This window comes from Pyxicephalus adspersus, chromosome 6 (genome assembly GCF_032062135.1).
Source record: "Pyxicephalus adspersus chromosome 6, UCB_Pads_2.0, whole genome shotgun sequence".
Lineage (NCBI taxonomy): Eukaryota > Metazoa > Chordata > Amphibia > Anura > Pyxicephalidae > Pyxicephalus > Pyxicephalus adspersus.
In genome coordinates, this window is record NC_092863.1 from 10,260,886 (window position 1) to 10,280,528 (window position 19,643).

The 19,643-nt window shown below is 37.4% G+C and overlaps 1 protein-coding gene across 1 annotated transcript in view; it reads right to left on the reverse strand.

Annotated features, from left to right (window-relative positions):
• The window catches only part of EDN3 (endothelin 3), a 69,635-nt gene extending 51,787 nt beyond the window's left edge, over nt 1–17,848 (reverse strand). Inside the window, exons 1-2 of the mRNA XM_072414487.1 lie at nt 17,628–17,848; nt 9,265–9,589 (exon numbers count right to left, since the gene is read on the reverse strand). Coding sequence (XP_072270588.1) covers nt 9,265–9,589; nt 17,628–17,679 — 377 coding nt within the window. The 5' untranslated portion in view covers nt 17,680–17,848. The remainder of the gene's footprint in view (nt 1–9,264; nt 9,590–17,627) is intronic.
• Nucleotides 17,849–19,643: the final 1,795 nt, after the last annotated feature.

The window sequence follows — 19,643 nt, forward strand, 5'->3', positions numbered from 1 at the left end:
TCTTTGCCTTATTAAATGCTAAAATAAACCCTACATTTTTAAAAAGTTTGCACTGCCTCCATCAACATGTTTCTTTCATGGGTGAGATAGAAGAACAGACTTTCCAGAGAGTTCACAGGCAGTAAATCACTTATAGGGAGCCAAATTCCCAGCACGTCAGTCAATGGGATTAGGCTTCATCTGTGTCCTGAGATATAATACAGTACTGGACTGCATTTTAGTACTTTATAAAATGTATTATACTTTTTACCCAATAGTAATGCTACAGCTGTATATCAGGCACACTTCTCATAGGAGAGCTATGGGTCTCAGATATCCAAAAAATGGTAATTTTGAGCAGTACCCTAAAAGCCTAACTTGTTTACAGGAGGGAGCACTGCACCTCTAACTTTAAGTCTTGAAAGATTAGGAGTGAAATTTGGTAATATCATTTGTCTTAATAGAGGTAAACGTATTGCTTAGGATCTTAAGTGCAAGAATCTCTCCATTTTTGCTTTTTTGATTCTGGTGATTTGTGCTCCTTGGAGCTCCCCTACTGCTCTGTCAGTTACCAGATTTCAAGTTATCAGGAAAGCAAACTGCCTTTACCAAGAGAGAATTTTTCATACAGAGAAAAAGCATGAGAGAAAGTAAACACAGTGCTGTTGTAAAATGAATTAACCGGTTTGTAGCTTTTAAATTATATGCAACTTGTGTATGTTTACCGAAGCATGAAACAATTCCTAAACCGCAAACAAACAGCAAAAGAAGGGAAGAATGCCATCATCATTTCGTTCCACAGTTGTCATTGGGCAAACTACGCTCCCAGCTAAATGGTTTAGAGTGCTACTGGTACATTCTGTACTTCGGTAGTATGAATATATTGTCTGTATTGCTTTACAGATCTTTTTACAGGTACCTTAAACACCAACACTGAACATCATGTTTCTAAGAGCTGACTTATCATCCCCAAAAATCAGCCAGTTTATCAGCACATGCCCCTGGGTACCCAAATCTTAAGCGTGTTTCAGCGAGCCCAGGAAACTTTGGCAAGTAATTGGAATATTTAGTACACAGTTCTCAAAGAGGATCCACTTTCAGAAAGTAACAGCATTTATTGCATCACATGCCAAGCGTGCCTTCTCCTGCAGATATGAAACATCAGAGGGCAAGCACCTTGGATCATCTTTCAGGGCACAGCATGGCTTTCCATTCTCATGAGTGGACAGCGAAACTTTGGCACCAAAATAAAGAAACGTTGCTTTGAAGAGGTATAAAGCTACACTAGAGTTTAAAAGTCTCACAGCAGGGACTCAGAATATTAGGCTGTTTTTTTTCATTCTTAGAATGAAGACCAGTTATCCTAAAACATAAATAGTTACATTGTGAAAATGCCACAGTGCCAAGACTACTAGGAGACATTATGTAAAATTACCCTTGACAAAAAAAATTATTTGTTGTGCAGCCTATTACAGTAAGGGAAATGAGAGGCAAATTTAAAAAAGCAAGATGTTTTTCCATCGCTTTCAAAAGAAGTATATTTCCCCCAACCGGGCCCATTTTATGGGACTTTCTGCTGGAGATACCTGTGGAGCCCCTGCCGCAACTCTTTTTCATAACCTGTGGGAATGTCTGTGTATTAAACGTTTCTGAGGCCAAGTCATACACTACATCTGTACTAAACTGCTGAATCATATACCATACACTTCTGATTTTTGGGATGATGGCGAGTTCTCGTTTTTCCAGGCTTTATTTCTTTCAGCAGTAGCCAAGAAAATTATACTTCACTGCTGGTTGGAACTAACCCCCCAACAATACGCCTCTTCCTAGCTAAACTGCAAGAATGGTTTAAATTGGAATGGGTCGAAACTTCTATGCATAAAGAATTAAAAACACAGTTTTTCTTTTAAACATGGGAAAGCTTTATTGCCACACTTAACACACAACAAAAATAAAGCTATACAATTGTTTTCATCACACCACCTGGTACTTGCGTAGAGAACTGGAAAATGATCCTCCTATAGATGTCCAATAAACTCTGCTATGTAGATCTGTCTTGAATGATGTTAACTGTCTGTCTACAATCTGAATGTATACATTATTGCCAATGTATGGTAAATTGTTATTCCAAAGTTTCTCTACAACAACCGTTACTTCAATTTGTATCTAATATTGTTGATAATTGTTATAGCTCAATAAAAATATAAAAATGTATCTAATGTATGTGGACAGGGGAACCCAACAGGGAGACGATGGGGTCGATTTACCAATAGAAGATAGGCCGTTTACATAGCAAAGTGAATTATCCCCTTTCAAGTGATATCTCACTTTTTGAGTTTAATAAAGGAAATGATGCTTTAATGATTTCAGTCATTCAATTATGTGTAAGGACAAACCCATTCTTTTAGATTTCCTTGCATGGGATGATGTATTGTTTTGCACAGTAATTCATTACCACATTCAATAGGCAAAGTAATTATCCCTTGCAAGGTGATAATTCACCTTGGTGAGTGAACAGCCTGAATTCCTTTAGTAAATCATTCCAATAATATGTTCAGCTCATACCATTTCCTTTGTGACCATGGTTGTTACCATCCTATCAACACCTGTGAAAGACTATGGGATACATACATGTATTTTAAACCTTTAAAAAAGAATACTACACAGTGATGTGGAAATACCATGCAATAATGGAGCAAGGTAATGTTCTTTCCATTAAAAGTTGCAAAAAAAAGGTCCCCCCCCCCCCCCCTTTCATTTTGGAAGACATATGAAAATATAATCATCATTAACCCAGTAGTTACTGCAAAGCCAGCAATAGCAATCAGACCATTGCACTTTGGTCTTGTTCCAAATACTCATCTTATCCTGCTGCTCTCTCATGCACATTCCAAGAGTCCATTGTAAAAGATATGGAAGGCAACGCTAATGGGCACAGAATTTGTGCCAAGTTGGAGAAATGCCCTGCTAGTCACTCCTGTTTGGATGACCTGGGCCCAGCCTCAGTGATAAAGATTTTTCCAAAGATCACAACATCAATTCTGCTTGTTATCTGTCAAATGTACCGTGCCTTGCAGGGCCTCTCTTTTATGCTGTTCTCATAATTCCATACTATGTGCTAAGCTTTTTTTATCAGTAAATTTACAGGATGTTGTATAGCATTTTGACGAAAAGCCAGAATCAGTTTAACTTTATACTTACATAATGGTTATACAGAGTTAAACAAGCAATTGCCATTTTTGGCTTTTAATAATTTCAGAAATTACTGCTTTCACTTTGCACTATGCAAGTCTTCCTGATCCTTTTTGAGTTATATTACACCTCCTACACACACATTGGTCTTTCTCTCAATGAGAGGTCAACTCTAAAGAATGCACACACAATTTCCTTTCCAGCACACACTCTTCAGTTTCTCCTCCAGAGACCCTCTATGCTAATTTTTGACCAGCAGAGTATGGTGGAACTAAAGATACACTGATAGGAATACTGATCAAACAGGTCAATTTTGCAGAAAGAGACCTTCTGCAATAATATTGCTACCTGTCTGATTGATTTGGTTTTATGGCAAAAAAGCTGAGCTGCGCATGACCTGTCTGCAATGTACATTCAAGAGTGTGCATTTACCCTTCATTGACCTGCACCATCTCCAACTGCTTCAGCAATATCTCTGCTGTGAACAGACTCCATGACACAATTCCTTCCAATAACCTTATAACATTTCAGTGACTCCTTTTCAACCTCCATGGTTCCAAATTCCACCGACATACTGCTTCAGTGTTAAAAACCTCCCGACCACCTTACAGAGAGAGGTGATGCTAACTGGCTCACCATTACCTTTACTGTCCCAGAATAACCTGCTTCAATTTACACATACCCATTACTCAGCTTTAAAGAAAAGGGGTGCCAAATGCATTATGGGGCACTTTTTTTACACTACTAGCTGATTACCCGGTGTTGTCCGGGTATTTATTTATTGCAATATTATATTATAGTCCAAAAAAAATTATATAAAAATATAAGCAAAAGGCACACTGTGTGCTGAGCAATACACACACATACATACATAGATGCAAATATACCTCTGACATATAGCACAGCGCTCTACAAAGATCAGCGGTGCACTCACATGAGTCTCAGTCATATGTCTAGCAAGTTTGGTTGAAATGTCTCCATGTGTTTCCTAGTGATCTCACACACACACACACATATATATATATATATATATATATATATATATATATATATATATAGATAACACATACATACATCCAAATATAGCTCTGAGTCTCAGTCATATGTATGGAAAGTTTGGTTGAAATGCCCCCATGCGTTTTCGAGTGATGGTGGAACATACATACATACAATTTTATATACAGTGGTACCTTGGTATAAGTCCCTAATCCGTTCCAGATCCTTGGACTTATACTAAACACATTTTTCCCATAAGAAATAAAAGAAAAATGATGAATCCGGTCCCATGAAAAAAAAAAATCCTATTGTTATTGGCATATTATACAATGATGGGGTTGTATGAAATAATTTAAACACTGCTTAATACTAAAATACATAAATACAAAAGAAATTTGATTAAATAAATGAAAATTTACCCTCACTTTACCTTGCTGAGAAGAGTCGAGTGCCTACTAGGATGGTGCTGAGAAGGGTGGAGATGTTATGTAATTCACAGAGAGTTATAGCGCGGGGTTGTTCACTGAATGGTAGCAACTGGCGTACTGACGCTCGTGGGCAGTGGTGGCTTTGTCTCGAGAGGGGTAAATAAGGGTGGCGCGCGGTGGTATGACTCATTTTGACCCATACAAGTTCTAGCACAAAGGTTGTATACCAAGCAAAATTTTTTGTGTCCAAATAGGACTTATACCAATTTGGATTTATTCCAAAGCGGACTTTACAGTGGTACCTCGGTATAATAGATATACTCCTCCTCTCGATGAGGGGTCTCCAAGACATCAAGTGACTGGCTTCTGGAAAAGGGATTCTTTTAAAAAAATTAAAAATACCCCCAATGAGAGCAACTGAGGGGGGGGGGGGTAATTTGACGTGAGGGGGCAGCTTTTAAATTGCTGGAATCTGAAGGTTTTTTAATGAGAAAAAGGCAAAAAAGCACATAAAGTATTTAACTGTTAAAATTAGGCAGCTTTTTATTCATAGAAGTTCCCACAACAAACTTATTCCCTCTGAGAGGTGTAGAATGTAATATAAATTATGAGAAATTCCAATGACATTGCTACAATAGGTTATTAATAGTCCCCAGAGTATATAATGTTCTCTGTATCCAACAGTGAGCTCATCTACATTACAAAATAAATAATCTGGAAATCAACAGGAAAACATTTGGACTGAGCACTATGCTATCTCTAAATTCCTTTTATAACCCTGACAATGCAGAGCACAGAGTTGAAATAACCTTGCACCGAAGGGTTTACAGTTGTGATATATTAATACATAAGAACAGATGGTACTGTCAGGGATGAGAATATGGATAAAGATGAGAAACAAAACTGACATGGCCAAGGGAGGAATGTGTATCCATGTAAGATTTGAAAAGCAAATGTCAAAATATTTATATAAATAATATACACATACACACAACAGTAGTGTAACATATTAGCTCTTAGCTTCTAGTAGGACTCATTCTAAAATACACCAAAATCATTGAACAAATTGGGAATATTATAAAATCCACAAATCAAATCCTAAACCCGTGGGAAGCCCAACTTGTGGTTTTATGAAAATCTTTCCATTGCTTTAATACATTCGTGCACAATGAGCATCTGCTGGTACTAAAGTCTCTCTTCAGTGATTCAATACTTTACTGAAGACTGTAGCGGAGGCAGAGCACATTCGTTTTTATGGGCATGATCAGAGGTAAGCCCAATTATCATGCAAAATACAAAAGTGCCAGAGTTAGGAACCTTTGGCCTGCACAACCAAAAAGTATGGGTGAGATTCTGCCAGAATGCCAGGTTATCAGTGGAGGATTTTAGGCAGTAGCTTCATTGATGACTTTGTGGTGTGTAAGTTTTACAAGTATTTCCATGAAAAAAAATTGCACAGGAAACGGTGAGATTATGGTTTATGGTTTCCAAAGGTATATGGAAAAATACACTCCTAGCTACTCTCTTTGCTCCTCCAGTGACCTACTAATGGCTTCCTCTCTCATAACCTCGTCACATGAATGGCTCCAAGACTTTCCTGGAGCCCTGTCCTGCCCTGACTTTTTTGAATAGTCTTCTACATCCTATTTGACTTGCTCCCATTGTCTGCTCCAAAAAAATCACTAAAAACCCATCTTTTCATATTCACCTGCCCATCTTCTTCTGTCTCCTAAAACCCTCACTACTTCCCACCATTCTATATCTCCTGTCCTATTGTGTGATACTTCCCCCACCTCTTAGATTGTAAGCTCTTCTGGGTAGGGTCTTCTCCTCCTCCTGTGTCACTGTCTATCTGCCTGTCATTTGCAACCCCTTTTTCCATGTACAGCACTGCGTTGGTGTTATAAAAATACTGTTTAATAATTATTAATAATATGAAAAGGTTGTATCCTCTGAAATGCTTTTATAACTACTAAAATATTAACAGCTGCTTTGGGCTATATCCAATATTCTGGTTATCCCTTGTGTGAATTATTGCAGTTTGTATAGCATGTGTACTATCTTGTCCTTATAGTTTGTGTGTTAAAATGTGGAAAAATGTGGAAAAGTGGGACAAAGCCACTAGAATATAAAAGAGAAAGCCTTACCAAATGAGGGACTTTTTCAAGCTATGATTTTAGGCTTCTGAGGAACTTACACATTCCACACCACCTCTAACTTAACATATTCCTTGTGGAAGGTCAACAACTACATTAGGTAGTGATGATTTTTCAAACTCTGCTAAAATAAATCATCTGCATAAGACAAAATTAGGTTAGAGAACCCTGATATCACAGTCACATGACACAACTGAAAAGGCAAAAAGTAAGACAAACAACAGTAACAAATAGCAACCAATGCAACATCATCACATTACTGAAATGCAAAGTATCATCACCACTTTCTTATCTTGCACCTGACGTTCACAAAGAAAAATCACGGCTAGCAAAAAAATTACAAATCGCACTGACATATCTCCAGCGGCTAATCACTGCTAGCAAAAAAATTACAAATCGCGCTGACATTTCTCCAGCGGCTAATCACTGCTAGGAAATTCATTTACAAATTACCAACGGTATTTACACAATTTGTTTAATTTTTATATTAAAGTTTTACAAGATGTCTTGCTGCTTTTCCTGGATACTTCTTGGAATTTTGCAATAAATGACAGTTGTTGTTGCCTTATTTGTATTAAGAACAATTGCGACACCTCATACACTGGGGACAGGAAAGCTTTCTTTTAGATTTTCTGTTCTTTCGCTTTACATAAACCCCACAAAATGTTTTTTTCATTTTATTTTCCTAAGACAACAGACACTTGCTACTGCATAGATCATTAACCTCTTCAAGTATACAAAGCACAGATTAGCAAATTGGTTATATTTTGTGGTCTTAAGGCCATCATGGAAGCCCAGTTTTAGCTTTGGCTGCTAGGAGCAGGCTTGAGTGTACAGAGAGGATAGGGAAGCACTTAATGAGGGTCCCAATCACATGATCATCATCAACCAATCAAAGCTGATCACAGAGAATATTTTGTTCATATAACCCATGTGTTACATGCTGCCAGCACCCAAAATACTAGCAATTATTACTATGGCAAAATACAACAGACATATACACCACCAAGATATTTCTACACCATATTGCTATTTTTAATATTTGCCCAGAGATAGGCTTTGGGGTAACTATGCAATAGCTCTCTATTATAATTGATAGGTTTTATTTTATAAGATAGGTTAACTTACTTAACATGCACCATTTTTGTACCACCTAATGCATAATCCACACATTTTGCAATTCCTTTGACACAAAGCTGTAAATGATGTCACATGTAAAAACAACCCACCTTTTCAGGTTCTTGCTGATCTGTTTAATAAAAAAAGTTTTGGTAACAAATAAAAATACATTAGCCATGAACAGTTTATTTGGATAGCTCCCAGTGCACAGATAGCCATGCACAAGCAAGGAAATTGTCTAAATAAACTCTGGGGTCAATGGGCAGCTTGTTTTCACAGGGATCAGAGTTATTACTCAGCATATTGAGTACAAAAGTCAGCACAATAAACTAGGAACATTTGCACAATGCCCAAGCAGAAGAAAATTGTTATGGACCCCAATACACAGTAAGGGGGTCTAGGTATGCAATATTTTTACATTCAATTCACAGAACTTTCATCAAAGACTTATGGATATATAAATATTGTGTGAAAACATTTACAGTCATGAGAAAAAAAAGTCTTTCCATGCAGGGTTTCCAGTGGAAAGCCCCTTTTAAAAAAAACAAAACACAACAAACGACAAGACTTCTGGAACAATGTTCTTTGGACAGATGATACCAAAGTTGAGATGTTTGTCCATAAAGCACAGCGCTACATTTGGCGAAAACCAAATATAACATATGAGAACAAACACACACAGAGGTGATGGTTTGGGCTTTTTTTTCCAGCCACAAGACCTGGGCACCTTGCAGTCATTGAGTCTAGCATGAACTCACCCGTATACCAAATTTTATACTATGTTATACTAAGTCAAACTTGAGGACATCTTCACCAAAATAATAAAGTGTTGCAATGGCTATTCAAAATCCAGACCTCAATCCAATAGAAATGCTGTGGCAGGACCTTAGGAGACCCTTAAAAAGCCCTAATGAACTGAAGAAATGTTGTTTAGAGGTATAGACCAAAATTCCTCCTTAAAAATGTGAGCGACACAAAGTCATACAGAAAACAACAAGGCAATACTGCTAAAAGGTGGTTCTACAACTATGAAATCATGGGAACTTACCACCCAGGGTTACATAAAAATAAATTTGGAACCTGCTAAGGACCTGATTACAATTAAAACAGGGTGTACTTTCTTTCTCTCATGACTGTAATATATAGATAATATAAAAGCCACTTGGGAAGCCTAGTTTTTTTCAGAAACTTTTATATTAGTCTTGTAAGTGTGTGGTAGTCCCTACCAAAATAATATTCTTTACTTTCAACCCGGTGTCACAATACCATTTTTATCTAAGCACAGAAACACAAGCTCCTGGTCTCAGAATACAGGGAAGACAAACACCAGATCTCCAGGTCTCAGAAATGCAGATAGGTTGTGAAGAGGAGGTAAGATGTATACCTTTACTTACTCAGGCGTATTGATCCATATGATGTCCAGGTGACAGTAGTATACACACTCTTTGTCCTTGTACGTATAACATGTACAACGCTTCTCCCTCCTGTGCGAGCCCCCAGAATCTGGTTCCAGGTGGAAACTAGGGCTCATCTGATCATATCCTGGTATTGGAGTGCCCTGGGGTCCAGGTGAAGTGGATGCTGGGGGTAGTGTTACTCCTGATTGTAGAAAGATGGCTGCAGATTCCTTCTCCCCCCTGCCTGCCTTTCTTCCACCTTCCTTAACTTGGGGGCCCCCCTTTGCCCCTGAGAGCTGTGGTAGAAGAGCAAGCACAAATCCTGGAAAAAAGGATAGAAAGGCTTAAATATGCAGGCAATCACAACAACAGTTCCCAAAAAATCCTTTGAGATACTTACTAGTGGTATGCTCAAAGAAAAGCCTTACTGAAAGTTACCTAAGGTTCCTTATATGACCAATCTGGCTTTAAAGAACTAAATTAAACTAATTAAATTACATATAAGCAATGCAACATTTACCACCCTACAGATTTTTTCAGACATTTAAAAAAACAAGGGTTCCTAATAAATATAAGTGACAGGGAGCTACTTCATTGCAAAACATGAATGGTAAATACATTTCCTAACGTATTCTCTTACATCCAAAACTTTTTTAGTTCTTGGGTAAATGCTGGGTTTTGAACTCACTGACTTGCTTAAGCTCTACCGGATGATGCCATATACCCCAAGCAGAGTTTCCCCACACTACAGAATTTTCCCCACACTGTTGTTGATTCACTCTCATCCTAACTTTAAGTCTAACTCTGCCTTCAGTATTAGGAGTAAAGCCAATCAATATTCTGGTCTCAATAAACAAGGGTTTTAAACTCTTTTTGGAATAGATAGTCTAATAGCCCTTTCATATATATTATTATTACACAGTAATTATATAGCACCAACATAATACGCAGCGCTGTACAAAGTCCATAGTCATTTCTCTAGCTGTCCCTCAAAAGGGCCCACAATCTAATGTCCCTACCATAGTCATATGTCATTAATACAGTCTGAGGTAAATTTTAGGGGTAGACAATTAACCTAACCGCATGTTTTTGGGATGTGGGAGGAAACCGGAGTATTCGGAGGAAACCCACGCAGACACGGGGAGAACCTGCAAACTCCATGCAGATAGTGTCCTGGCTGGGCTTCGAACCTGGGACCTAGTGCTGCATATAAATTAGTAGTTTCATTATTACCTCTGTGTAAAGAAGGAAAACTAGTTTTAATCTAATCTTGATCTTAATCTAATACACACACATACATAAAAGCCCCACCCTTTGGTGCCAAATACTCAGCAAGACGGATCAACTGCTTTTAAAAACCATGGAACTCAAACTCAAACTCAAAATATGTAAGTCTTTACACCAAAGTAAAACCTGGAAGGGAATCAGTTCAATAGGGTCCTTTAATTACTAGGCTTTGGTAGATGGAGCTAAAGCTTTTGGTAGATGGATAAAGCTTACAAACCTACAGAGCATAAAGGGACACTGGAACTGTGGTGTGGTCAAGAATCTATATATTCACTACTGGAGACAAAAGTGGAGCTCCAGGTAACACATGCATGGGAATGTTTTAATGCTAGAGATGCAGGCAGGATCCAAATCCAAATGATTTCTCAAGCTAATAGCATCTGTTGCAGAGTTTAATGTGTAGTTTTTTTTTTTTGCAATTGAACCATTAGATTTCATCTTCAAAACCTGAAGATTTTGGTATATAAAATCCTCTACTCACTGAATCCCATTATTGGATCAAGTAAATCCATAAAAGTAATAATAACGGTCAGAACTACAAAGACGTCAATATGTTGGCCCTCACAATGGTATATGGATTTCAATGAGATTATCTGTTTTGCCAATACTCTACACTAACATACTGCTACTTGGTTCCAGAATTTAGGTTGGGAGTAGGAGCTCTACAATTTAAGCAACGAGAATTTTGTTTTCCATTTCAGCTGGAATATTGTGCCATCGATATAAATATATATCCTAAATTCATTCATTTTAAAAAGCAGCTCTCTAAATGGATTACGATGAATGACTGTATGAACTTTTTTATACCCGATCTGGTATTATTCTTCTAATTTAGTTGGAAAACAATTCCATTTGTATTGTATAAGTCTATAACTTAATGGTGTTTATTGGAAGCAATTAGGTCATAAATACTTCTCACATGGATCTTTTTCCCACTAGTAATTTTCCCTGGCAAATAAAAAATAAACTCCATTTCCCCAAGATGCAAACATTCTAACCTAATTCTTTTTAAAATAATCAATTATAGTTCTATAGAGGACAAATTATGCTTCAGTAGACCCAGTTCCTCAGATATTTTCCCTGTATCATTTCAATTTTTTTCATTAGAAGGGAAAACCCAATCTTGATCAATCATTGGACAGCTTCTGAATGGAACCTGGTTCCATTCTAGGGTTCTGTTTAGTTGGTAATAAATTAGAATTCTCTATTCTATCTTCTAAGAGATGCTATAATAAGAACCATGCTCTCATGATGTCTCTAAAAAAGTTAAGAAAACTCCCACAGTAATGTAATTGTTCCAGGGTTAAATCTATCATATTGTAATTATTTAAAAGTCAAGCTAGTGTTACACCATGATACATTATCCCTACTCTTTTACCACATTATAGGAAGCATTTAATCTCCTTGTTGATTCATTCAGTAGTCATTGGGTACATCATGTAGGGGAGGGATTACATTACATAAATCAGTCTTTGAATATACTTCAACTCTGCACATTGTCTACTGTATTGTAAATTAGGAATATAGATTTTATCCTTAAATATGTTTAATTTTGGATGAGCATTTCCAGCCAGGGCAATATACCCTTCATCTTACCTTAAGCAAATATTTAAACTTTTTAAATCTCATCATATACTCTTCAAATACACCTATTTTCTTAACTTGTCTCATTTTTAGAGTTTACTGTTTTGTTTTTTTTTGGGGGGGGGGGTCAGAGCCATAATAAAAGATGCCTGCAAAAAAGAAACCTTTAGAGCCCACCCTAATGGCTTGGTTGCATTTTCTAGGTACATATGCTTATGAATCCAGGTGATTGAAAATCAAGGGGATGAAGGGGCAACCTTTCATATCTCAAAATATTGAAACTTACCATGCGGCAGATAGAGGTGCTTGCACATACCTTTATCTTTTTAAAGTACATGGTGAGCCTATGAGACTGTGGCTTACAGATTTTAAAGTCAGTTACCACAAATAGCAAACACAAATACCTCTCACAGTGCACTGCACTGACATGTGACAAGGGCGGATATCCTATTTTAACAGTGCAGGCTGCTTTATCTATTCTGCTAGCCCCTTCAATTTTCTAGCAGATGAACATACCGGTATATATGCAGCTGTGACAGTCCCCGGGGTACAGTATAGAAACAAGCTTGCTTGTACTTGCATGCAAACACAATGAAAAATGACTAGCAGCACACAATACAGTTGCATTGACAAGCCAAGTAACCAAGCGCTACGTAAGTGCCAAAATCCTGCAAGGTGCAAGTTTTTTGTTGCATCATGAAACACTGGCATGTCTATGTAAGTTATTTACTGGCATACATGGGTACTACCAGGAGCAGAGATTAGCTCAAGTTGTGTTGTCTTGACTTGGGCAGGTTTATTCTTTATTTGTAGAAATCATAACTCTGCCAAAGCCCCTGGGAACATTAGTCATTATCCATTTCAGATAAATACACCATACTCTAAGTTACATGTAACACTTACAAACACATAGGAATGATGGCGGATACTTATCAAGCGACCCATCTTTTAAAAAGTGGCTGCAACATCCTATTTTCTGCACTGTGTATTTGTTTATTGTGATAACAAAACTAATCTTTTTCCCCTTTAGATGGCATTTTAGAGAGTAATGGCTTTTTGTTTTAGTTTGCTGAACTTTGCCTCAAAAAGGGTTTTTAAGGATCACACTATGCTTTACTAAAGCACAGACTAGTATATGTAAGGAGCACTACATTTTGTTTTAGTCAGCAAGTCATGGTGAACGTCACCCAATAAGCTATGTACACATCTCAAGTAATTGTCAGAAAAGGGCATGCAACTCTCCGTTGCAACTCTGACATGTGTAAAGCAGTGCTCCAACTTTGTTCATCAATCCAGAACAATCGGTTAAGGAATTAATGATTGGAAAAACAGCTGGTTACTAGTTTGGAGGAGGGCACAGCTCTCAGAACTGAATGAACTCTTACATGCCAGGTTAAATAAAATGGCCAAAAATCCAACACCTTGAATGTACTGGAAGAATATGGCGGTACTCACAACATAAAAACGTTCTTTATTTTCAGATTTATAACCTGCAGATATCAAATTTCCTGTCCTAGGTTAATAACATTTACCTTCTGTACTGTAGATAAGGTCTTCCCCTCTCCTTATCTTTGTAACAAAGGGGATTTATCTGTTGTTCAGAAGGAAACTGGGAAGAATGAGGTAATGTTGACAACACTTGATCTGAGGCAATATCAACGGTTTTTTTGGCACGTGTTAAATGTGTTGTATTTTTAGGGGAGAGGGAAAAGAAACAAGAAAAGAAATTGAGTATCCATGGTAGCCATAGTGGGGAAAACGCATGAGCTGCCATTGCAGCCCTCTCCCAAACATCTAGTTGCTTGGCTAGCTGGCTGGAAAGTTATTTATGAGTGGTGTAAATTGTAAAACATATTGTAGAAAAAAAAAAGGGGGGGGGGGGCTGACCTAAAAACAAACCATTGTTCCTGTTTGGGTGCTTTAGATTATTACACTCCTTACATAGTTTCTATGGTGGTAATAGGGGTCCTGTAGTATTTAAATACAGCCCTCCTGAATGAATGTGTTAAATGCAGAACTCAATGTTTGATCTGTGATCAGCTTTGCCTGCAATTTAAACACACTTTAGTAGGACAAGTTATTGGCTTGACATACACTTTAAGTAGTTTTAATTTGTAAAAAACGTTTCTAAACAGAACAAGAATTTCCCTGTTATTAGTGTAAAGTAGGAAAATTACCATAGATAGATAGATATAGGTTGCCTGTGAAGTATGCTTTCGTTTCATTAGACATTTCCCCAAGTCATAATCAATCAATCAAGCAAATAAGACTTGACACTGATCCCTAACCATACAGTCGGGATAAGCGATATCCCCGAGACTAGATCCTGAAAACGAAGAGAAGGCATTGTGTAGCAAGAACTGACATTCTCTATAAAAGCTTAATTAATAAACTTACTCTCTTAAAGGAATTCAGTACCAAGAGAAATTGGGGACTGTCATTGCCAACTTCCTACGAGAAATACTAGTTGTTTTGCTATCCTCAGCTTCTGTTAGTCATTGACTCAAACAAAATGCATGCAGATTAGAAAGTATAGTGAAAAGTGTAGTGGCATAGTGAATTTGGAGCCCCCGATTTGCATGGTTGTTCTGGGTTTCTGCCTCAAAGTGTTTTAAATACTGAATTTACATAACAGATAGACAACCATTACTCTAAGAAGGAGAGATCTGAGACAACAGCCTCCATATATTCTGTAGATTGCTTAGTCCCCAGTTTTGGACTTTGAAAAAATATCAATTTTAGGATTTATGTTAACACACAAAACATAAATGCTGCATTACATAAGCGACTGGTTTCTCTTAGCAGTATCTTGTATTTTCTAGGATAGCTAAAACACACAGGGTGAAGTAGGACACAAACTGCTTAGTGCTGGGGCTTTTGGTTCCTTTTGTTACACTTCTCCATAAGACATGAGATCACATTCATTAACTACATATATAATAAAAGAGATGATTTAAACAAGACTGTCACATATTAAGTATTAAAAATGTTTTTGGAAAAACTCCATTCATCAGCAATCATTTTAAAGTATTCATTTTTTTGGTTCAAAAAATGTTACTTGATATAAATAAGTTAGTGCATCCAAAATTACTGTATATCGGACATATAACGTAACGTAACATGTAACACATAACACGTAAAACTCTTCGAACAGTAGCCTGTAGATGTGAAAGTCACACAAAAAATGAAAGCATTTTCTCCTTGAACACACTGTTGTACAATGATACAAATGCATTTTACCATACAATACTAACAGGTGCCTTTACAGACTTAAAAGGGAATGTTTAGTAACTTTTTGTGTACAAATATTAGCTTGATGTATAAACACAATGATTACAAAAAATACACTATACTGCACCTATGGTAGAATAAAAAATGTAGAAGTCCTAAATAAAGAGTTACAATTTAAATAAGCACCTGTGGCCAGGGATTTTGAAAGACCAACATTAAAACTACTGGTTGACAAAATTGCACAACATTATCTTGTTTAACTGCTTGTAATTTATGCAACATTTGGATTTCTAGGTAATTTTACACCAAGTCCTTGCACCATCTCACTTGTACACTTACACAGTCTTCATATCTAATAAAAACAGTTAATAAATACATGTCTACACTCAACTGGGTTAGCACTCTGGCCATTGCAGCACTGGGTCCCAGGTTCAAATCTCAGCAAGGACACTATCTGCATGGAGTTTGCAGGTTGTCCACGTGTTTGCGTGGGTTTCTTCCGCATACTCTGGTTTCCCACATTCCAAAAACATGCAGTTAGGTTATTTGGCTCCCCCCTTAGCCTAACCTTAGACTGTATTAATGACATATGACTATGATAGGTACATTAGATTGTGAGCCCCTTTGAGGGGCAGCTAGTGACATGACTATAGACTACAGCGCTGCGTAATATGTTCTGCATAATATGAAAATTCAACTATCACAGATTTATTATAAGGGATAGAGGGGATAATGATAATAAACATATACATTGAAGTAGGGTATTGTGATTCTCACACAGGAATGAAAATGTGCTTGTGTGGTGATGTTGTTTTATAACAGAGCCGAGATGAACAGCTATTACATATCATTTTTTAGTAGAACTCCTCCATGAAAATGTGGTATTTATTTGCAACCAGTAACATCAAACTGTCATTGGTCAGTTAACTCATGGACTTGCATTGTGGGAAGGAGCAGAAAAGCAGAATCAATCATTCCACTGTAAGATGATCTGATGATCTAATAAAGTTCTCACTTTCGGCCCTGGTATACCTAATAGACATCACATTCAGCATGACTTGTTCCTGAAGACATTTACAGCCAAAGAAATGACTTGGATTAATAGTGAAATATCTTCAACATTTCAGAACACATCCCAATGATTTACATAAACCTGGTTTGCATGCTTATATTATTAGAACAATGGCACAAAAATGAGAAATCTGAGTAAACTGGCCTTGATTTGTATGTACATGACTGCTTCCAGATTTAACTATATTGTAATTAAAAATATGAAAATAATAAATAATATATAAGTTATAATAAAACATTTGCTATTTGGAAGTCAAATATCTGTTTTTAAATGTATTACATGTTCTAAAGCATTTGTGATGTTGCACACAATGGGACCAAAATACAGTTTTATGGTTTCAGGTGAATGCAGTTACTTGAGGTAGACAACAATTTAAGCTGGCACCCCAAAGAAACACAGCTTCCACATGCATGCCTTGTACCACAACACATGGCAACATATCCAAAAACGGTACACATTTGTACAATGTCTTGTTTGTTGGTTTGTTGCTAGAACTTTCATTAAAAGGTAATGTAATAATGAAGGCACCCTGGCGCCAAGGAGTGATTGGGCCTTAAAGAAACTAAAATGTTTGCAATAAATCACAGTATACATTATCTCTAGTAATGACCATATAAAAAGAAGGATTTTTACACCTGTCAGAAAATCATTTTGTACAATCAGTCATTAGGAAATGACCAATTGCAAAGCAAATCTGTACATTTAGACAAAAATTATATTTTTTATATCAAGCCCATGACTGTGGGAAATTGTTAGATGGAAATCTCTGTGTGGTTACAGTGTGATCTTTATAGCCTAGTGCTCACTATAACAATGCAGAATATTGTCATGATATAAATATTGAAAACATGTCATTATAATATTATAAAAAAGCAACAAGATTTCAAAAGACAAAATAAACTGTTTCTACCTAAATTGTATTTCCTAAATTCTAAACAGCATGACTGACCACCTGCTGCACATACAAAATGAGTAAGGCCAACATTTTTACAGATAAAACAAATAGGTCTCAATAGAGACCATATAGAAGGCATGCTGGCACTTTTAGTAGTAAAGTAGTTAGAGGGTAGTAGCCTAGCCCATCCTAAAAATGTCTCCTGCAAAGTTCAGACATGCTGGCACTTCTGGTTCTCTTCCAGTCTAATTCCACCTGGATTGTATAGACCCAAGCTGTTCTATCATGTACCTGTATTGGATGTGACCAGAAGTCCCAATAGGAGGAGTATTCTCTGCTCCATGAACCCAGGTGTGTGCAGGATACAAGGTATAAATCCAACTCAACAAAGTCCTGGATCAGATAATCCGTATCAGGGAGGTCTGTCCTGGGCTGAGTATTATTCCTGCTCCACAGCTGGCAGACTGAGAGCTTCGTGCAGAATGCTGGATTTGTCAGAAGTGGAGCGCAGGCATCCTGCTGTACTGAATGAGGAGTCATCTGTGAAAGCTATTATACAGCTGGTGGAGGACAGGCGCCTCCCACAGGACGACAGCTTCACTACCACCAGCACGGGGCTTTGCTGGTCTAGGATGAATACATTGAATATCATAGGACACCTAAAGGCTTATGATAAACAGTACCCTTGATTTTGACTCCCATCAGAGCTCTATGTGTGCATTTTAAACCACACATTTTCATGCATGGAGCAATCTGCTTCCAGCTCTTTTCACATTTGTGCAATTTGTCACAACACATGCATTAACAGCAAGCACATGTGCTACAGTATGGTGCAATTCTGATCCATTTGAAATAACACCTGAGTGCATCAACACAAAGCATATATGCAGTAATGCAGGAGCAGTGCAAAGAGATGTGTGGAACGCAGTATTCTAGGTGTGTTACTGCTCTTTAAAAATAAATGGGCTTCTTAATGAACATTTCCAGGTCCTGTCACTTTCACCTATGCAACATCTCCAAAATCTGCCCCTACCTGTCCCAGAGATCACCAAACTCCTTGTACATGCTCTTATCATCTCTCATCTGGACTACTGTAACATCCTCCTCCTTGGTATTTCACTAACCCGACTCTATCCTCTACAATCTATTATGAATGCTGCAGCCAGACTCATCCATCATTCCCACCTCTACTCTTCTGCTGCCTCTCTTTGTAGTTCTCTTCACTGGCTTCCATTTCACCTTAGAATCAAATTCAAACTCCTGTGCTTTGCCTTCAAATCCCTACACAGTTCTTGTCCCACTTACCTTTCTAACCTGGTAAAAAAATATCCCCCTAGCCACTCTTTCCGCTCCTCTGATGACCTACTAATGACTTCCTCACTCATACCTTCTTCACACGCATGGCTCTAAGACTTTTCTAGAGCTGCCCCGACTCTCTGGAATGGTCTTCCTTGTCCTATTCGGCTTGCTCCTACTTTCTGCTCATTTAAAACAACACTCAAAACCCATTTCTTCAAATTTGCCTACCCATCTTCTTCTGTCTTTTGAAACTGTCAATCTCCCCTCCTATTGTGTGTTAATTCTTCAGTCTCCTAGATTGTAAGCTCTTCGGTGCAGGGTCCACTCCTTCTGGGTCACTGTCTGTATTTGTAAGGGTCAATTCAAGGATGAATTGCTGCAGAGTTCATAGAGCTAGGGAAGTCAGTGAGGGTTGGCTTTACAGTCTTTTTACTGCCTATAAAGCAAAGCATATGTGGATATTTTAAATGTGCATATTATAGGCATAGATAAAGCACGGATGTGCTTTAAAAATTTACAGAGCTGCCTATATTTTTCCAACACAAAAAAAAAAACTGTTTAGCCAAACAGAAGCGACATTGGTTGATGACCAACCAATTACTACAGTAGTACCTTACAAGGTATCACAAGCATGCCAACAAAACATATTTAAAAAACATATTTTTATACTTTGTGAGTATATTGTACTGGGGAAAAAATCATATATTTGGTGAATAGTAGTGGCAAAGGTGTAAAACGTAGAACCCATCTACGTCACACCAGATGTGACTTCAAGTATTATCATCTTGACAAATCCTTTGATATAGCTAACTATTCCACCCACAAGAAATATTCTACTGTATTTATTACAGATGAACTCTGCTAGATTGAGTCACCTGCTCCATTTTTACCCACCTTGGCACTTTAGGGGTTGATGAAGATCCAATTGGAAAACTGAGAGTCCTAAACAAAGACAGATGTGCAGTCATAAGACACAGTTTTAGTGATCTAAGCAGGGTTATAGATATA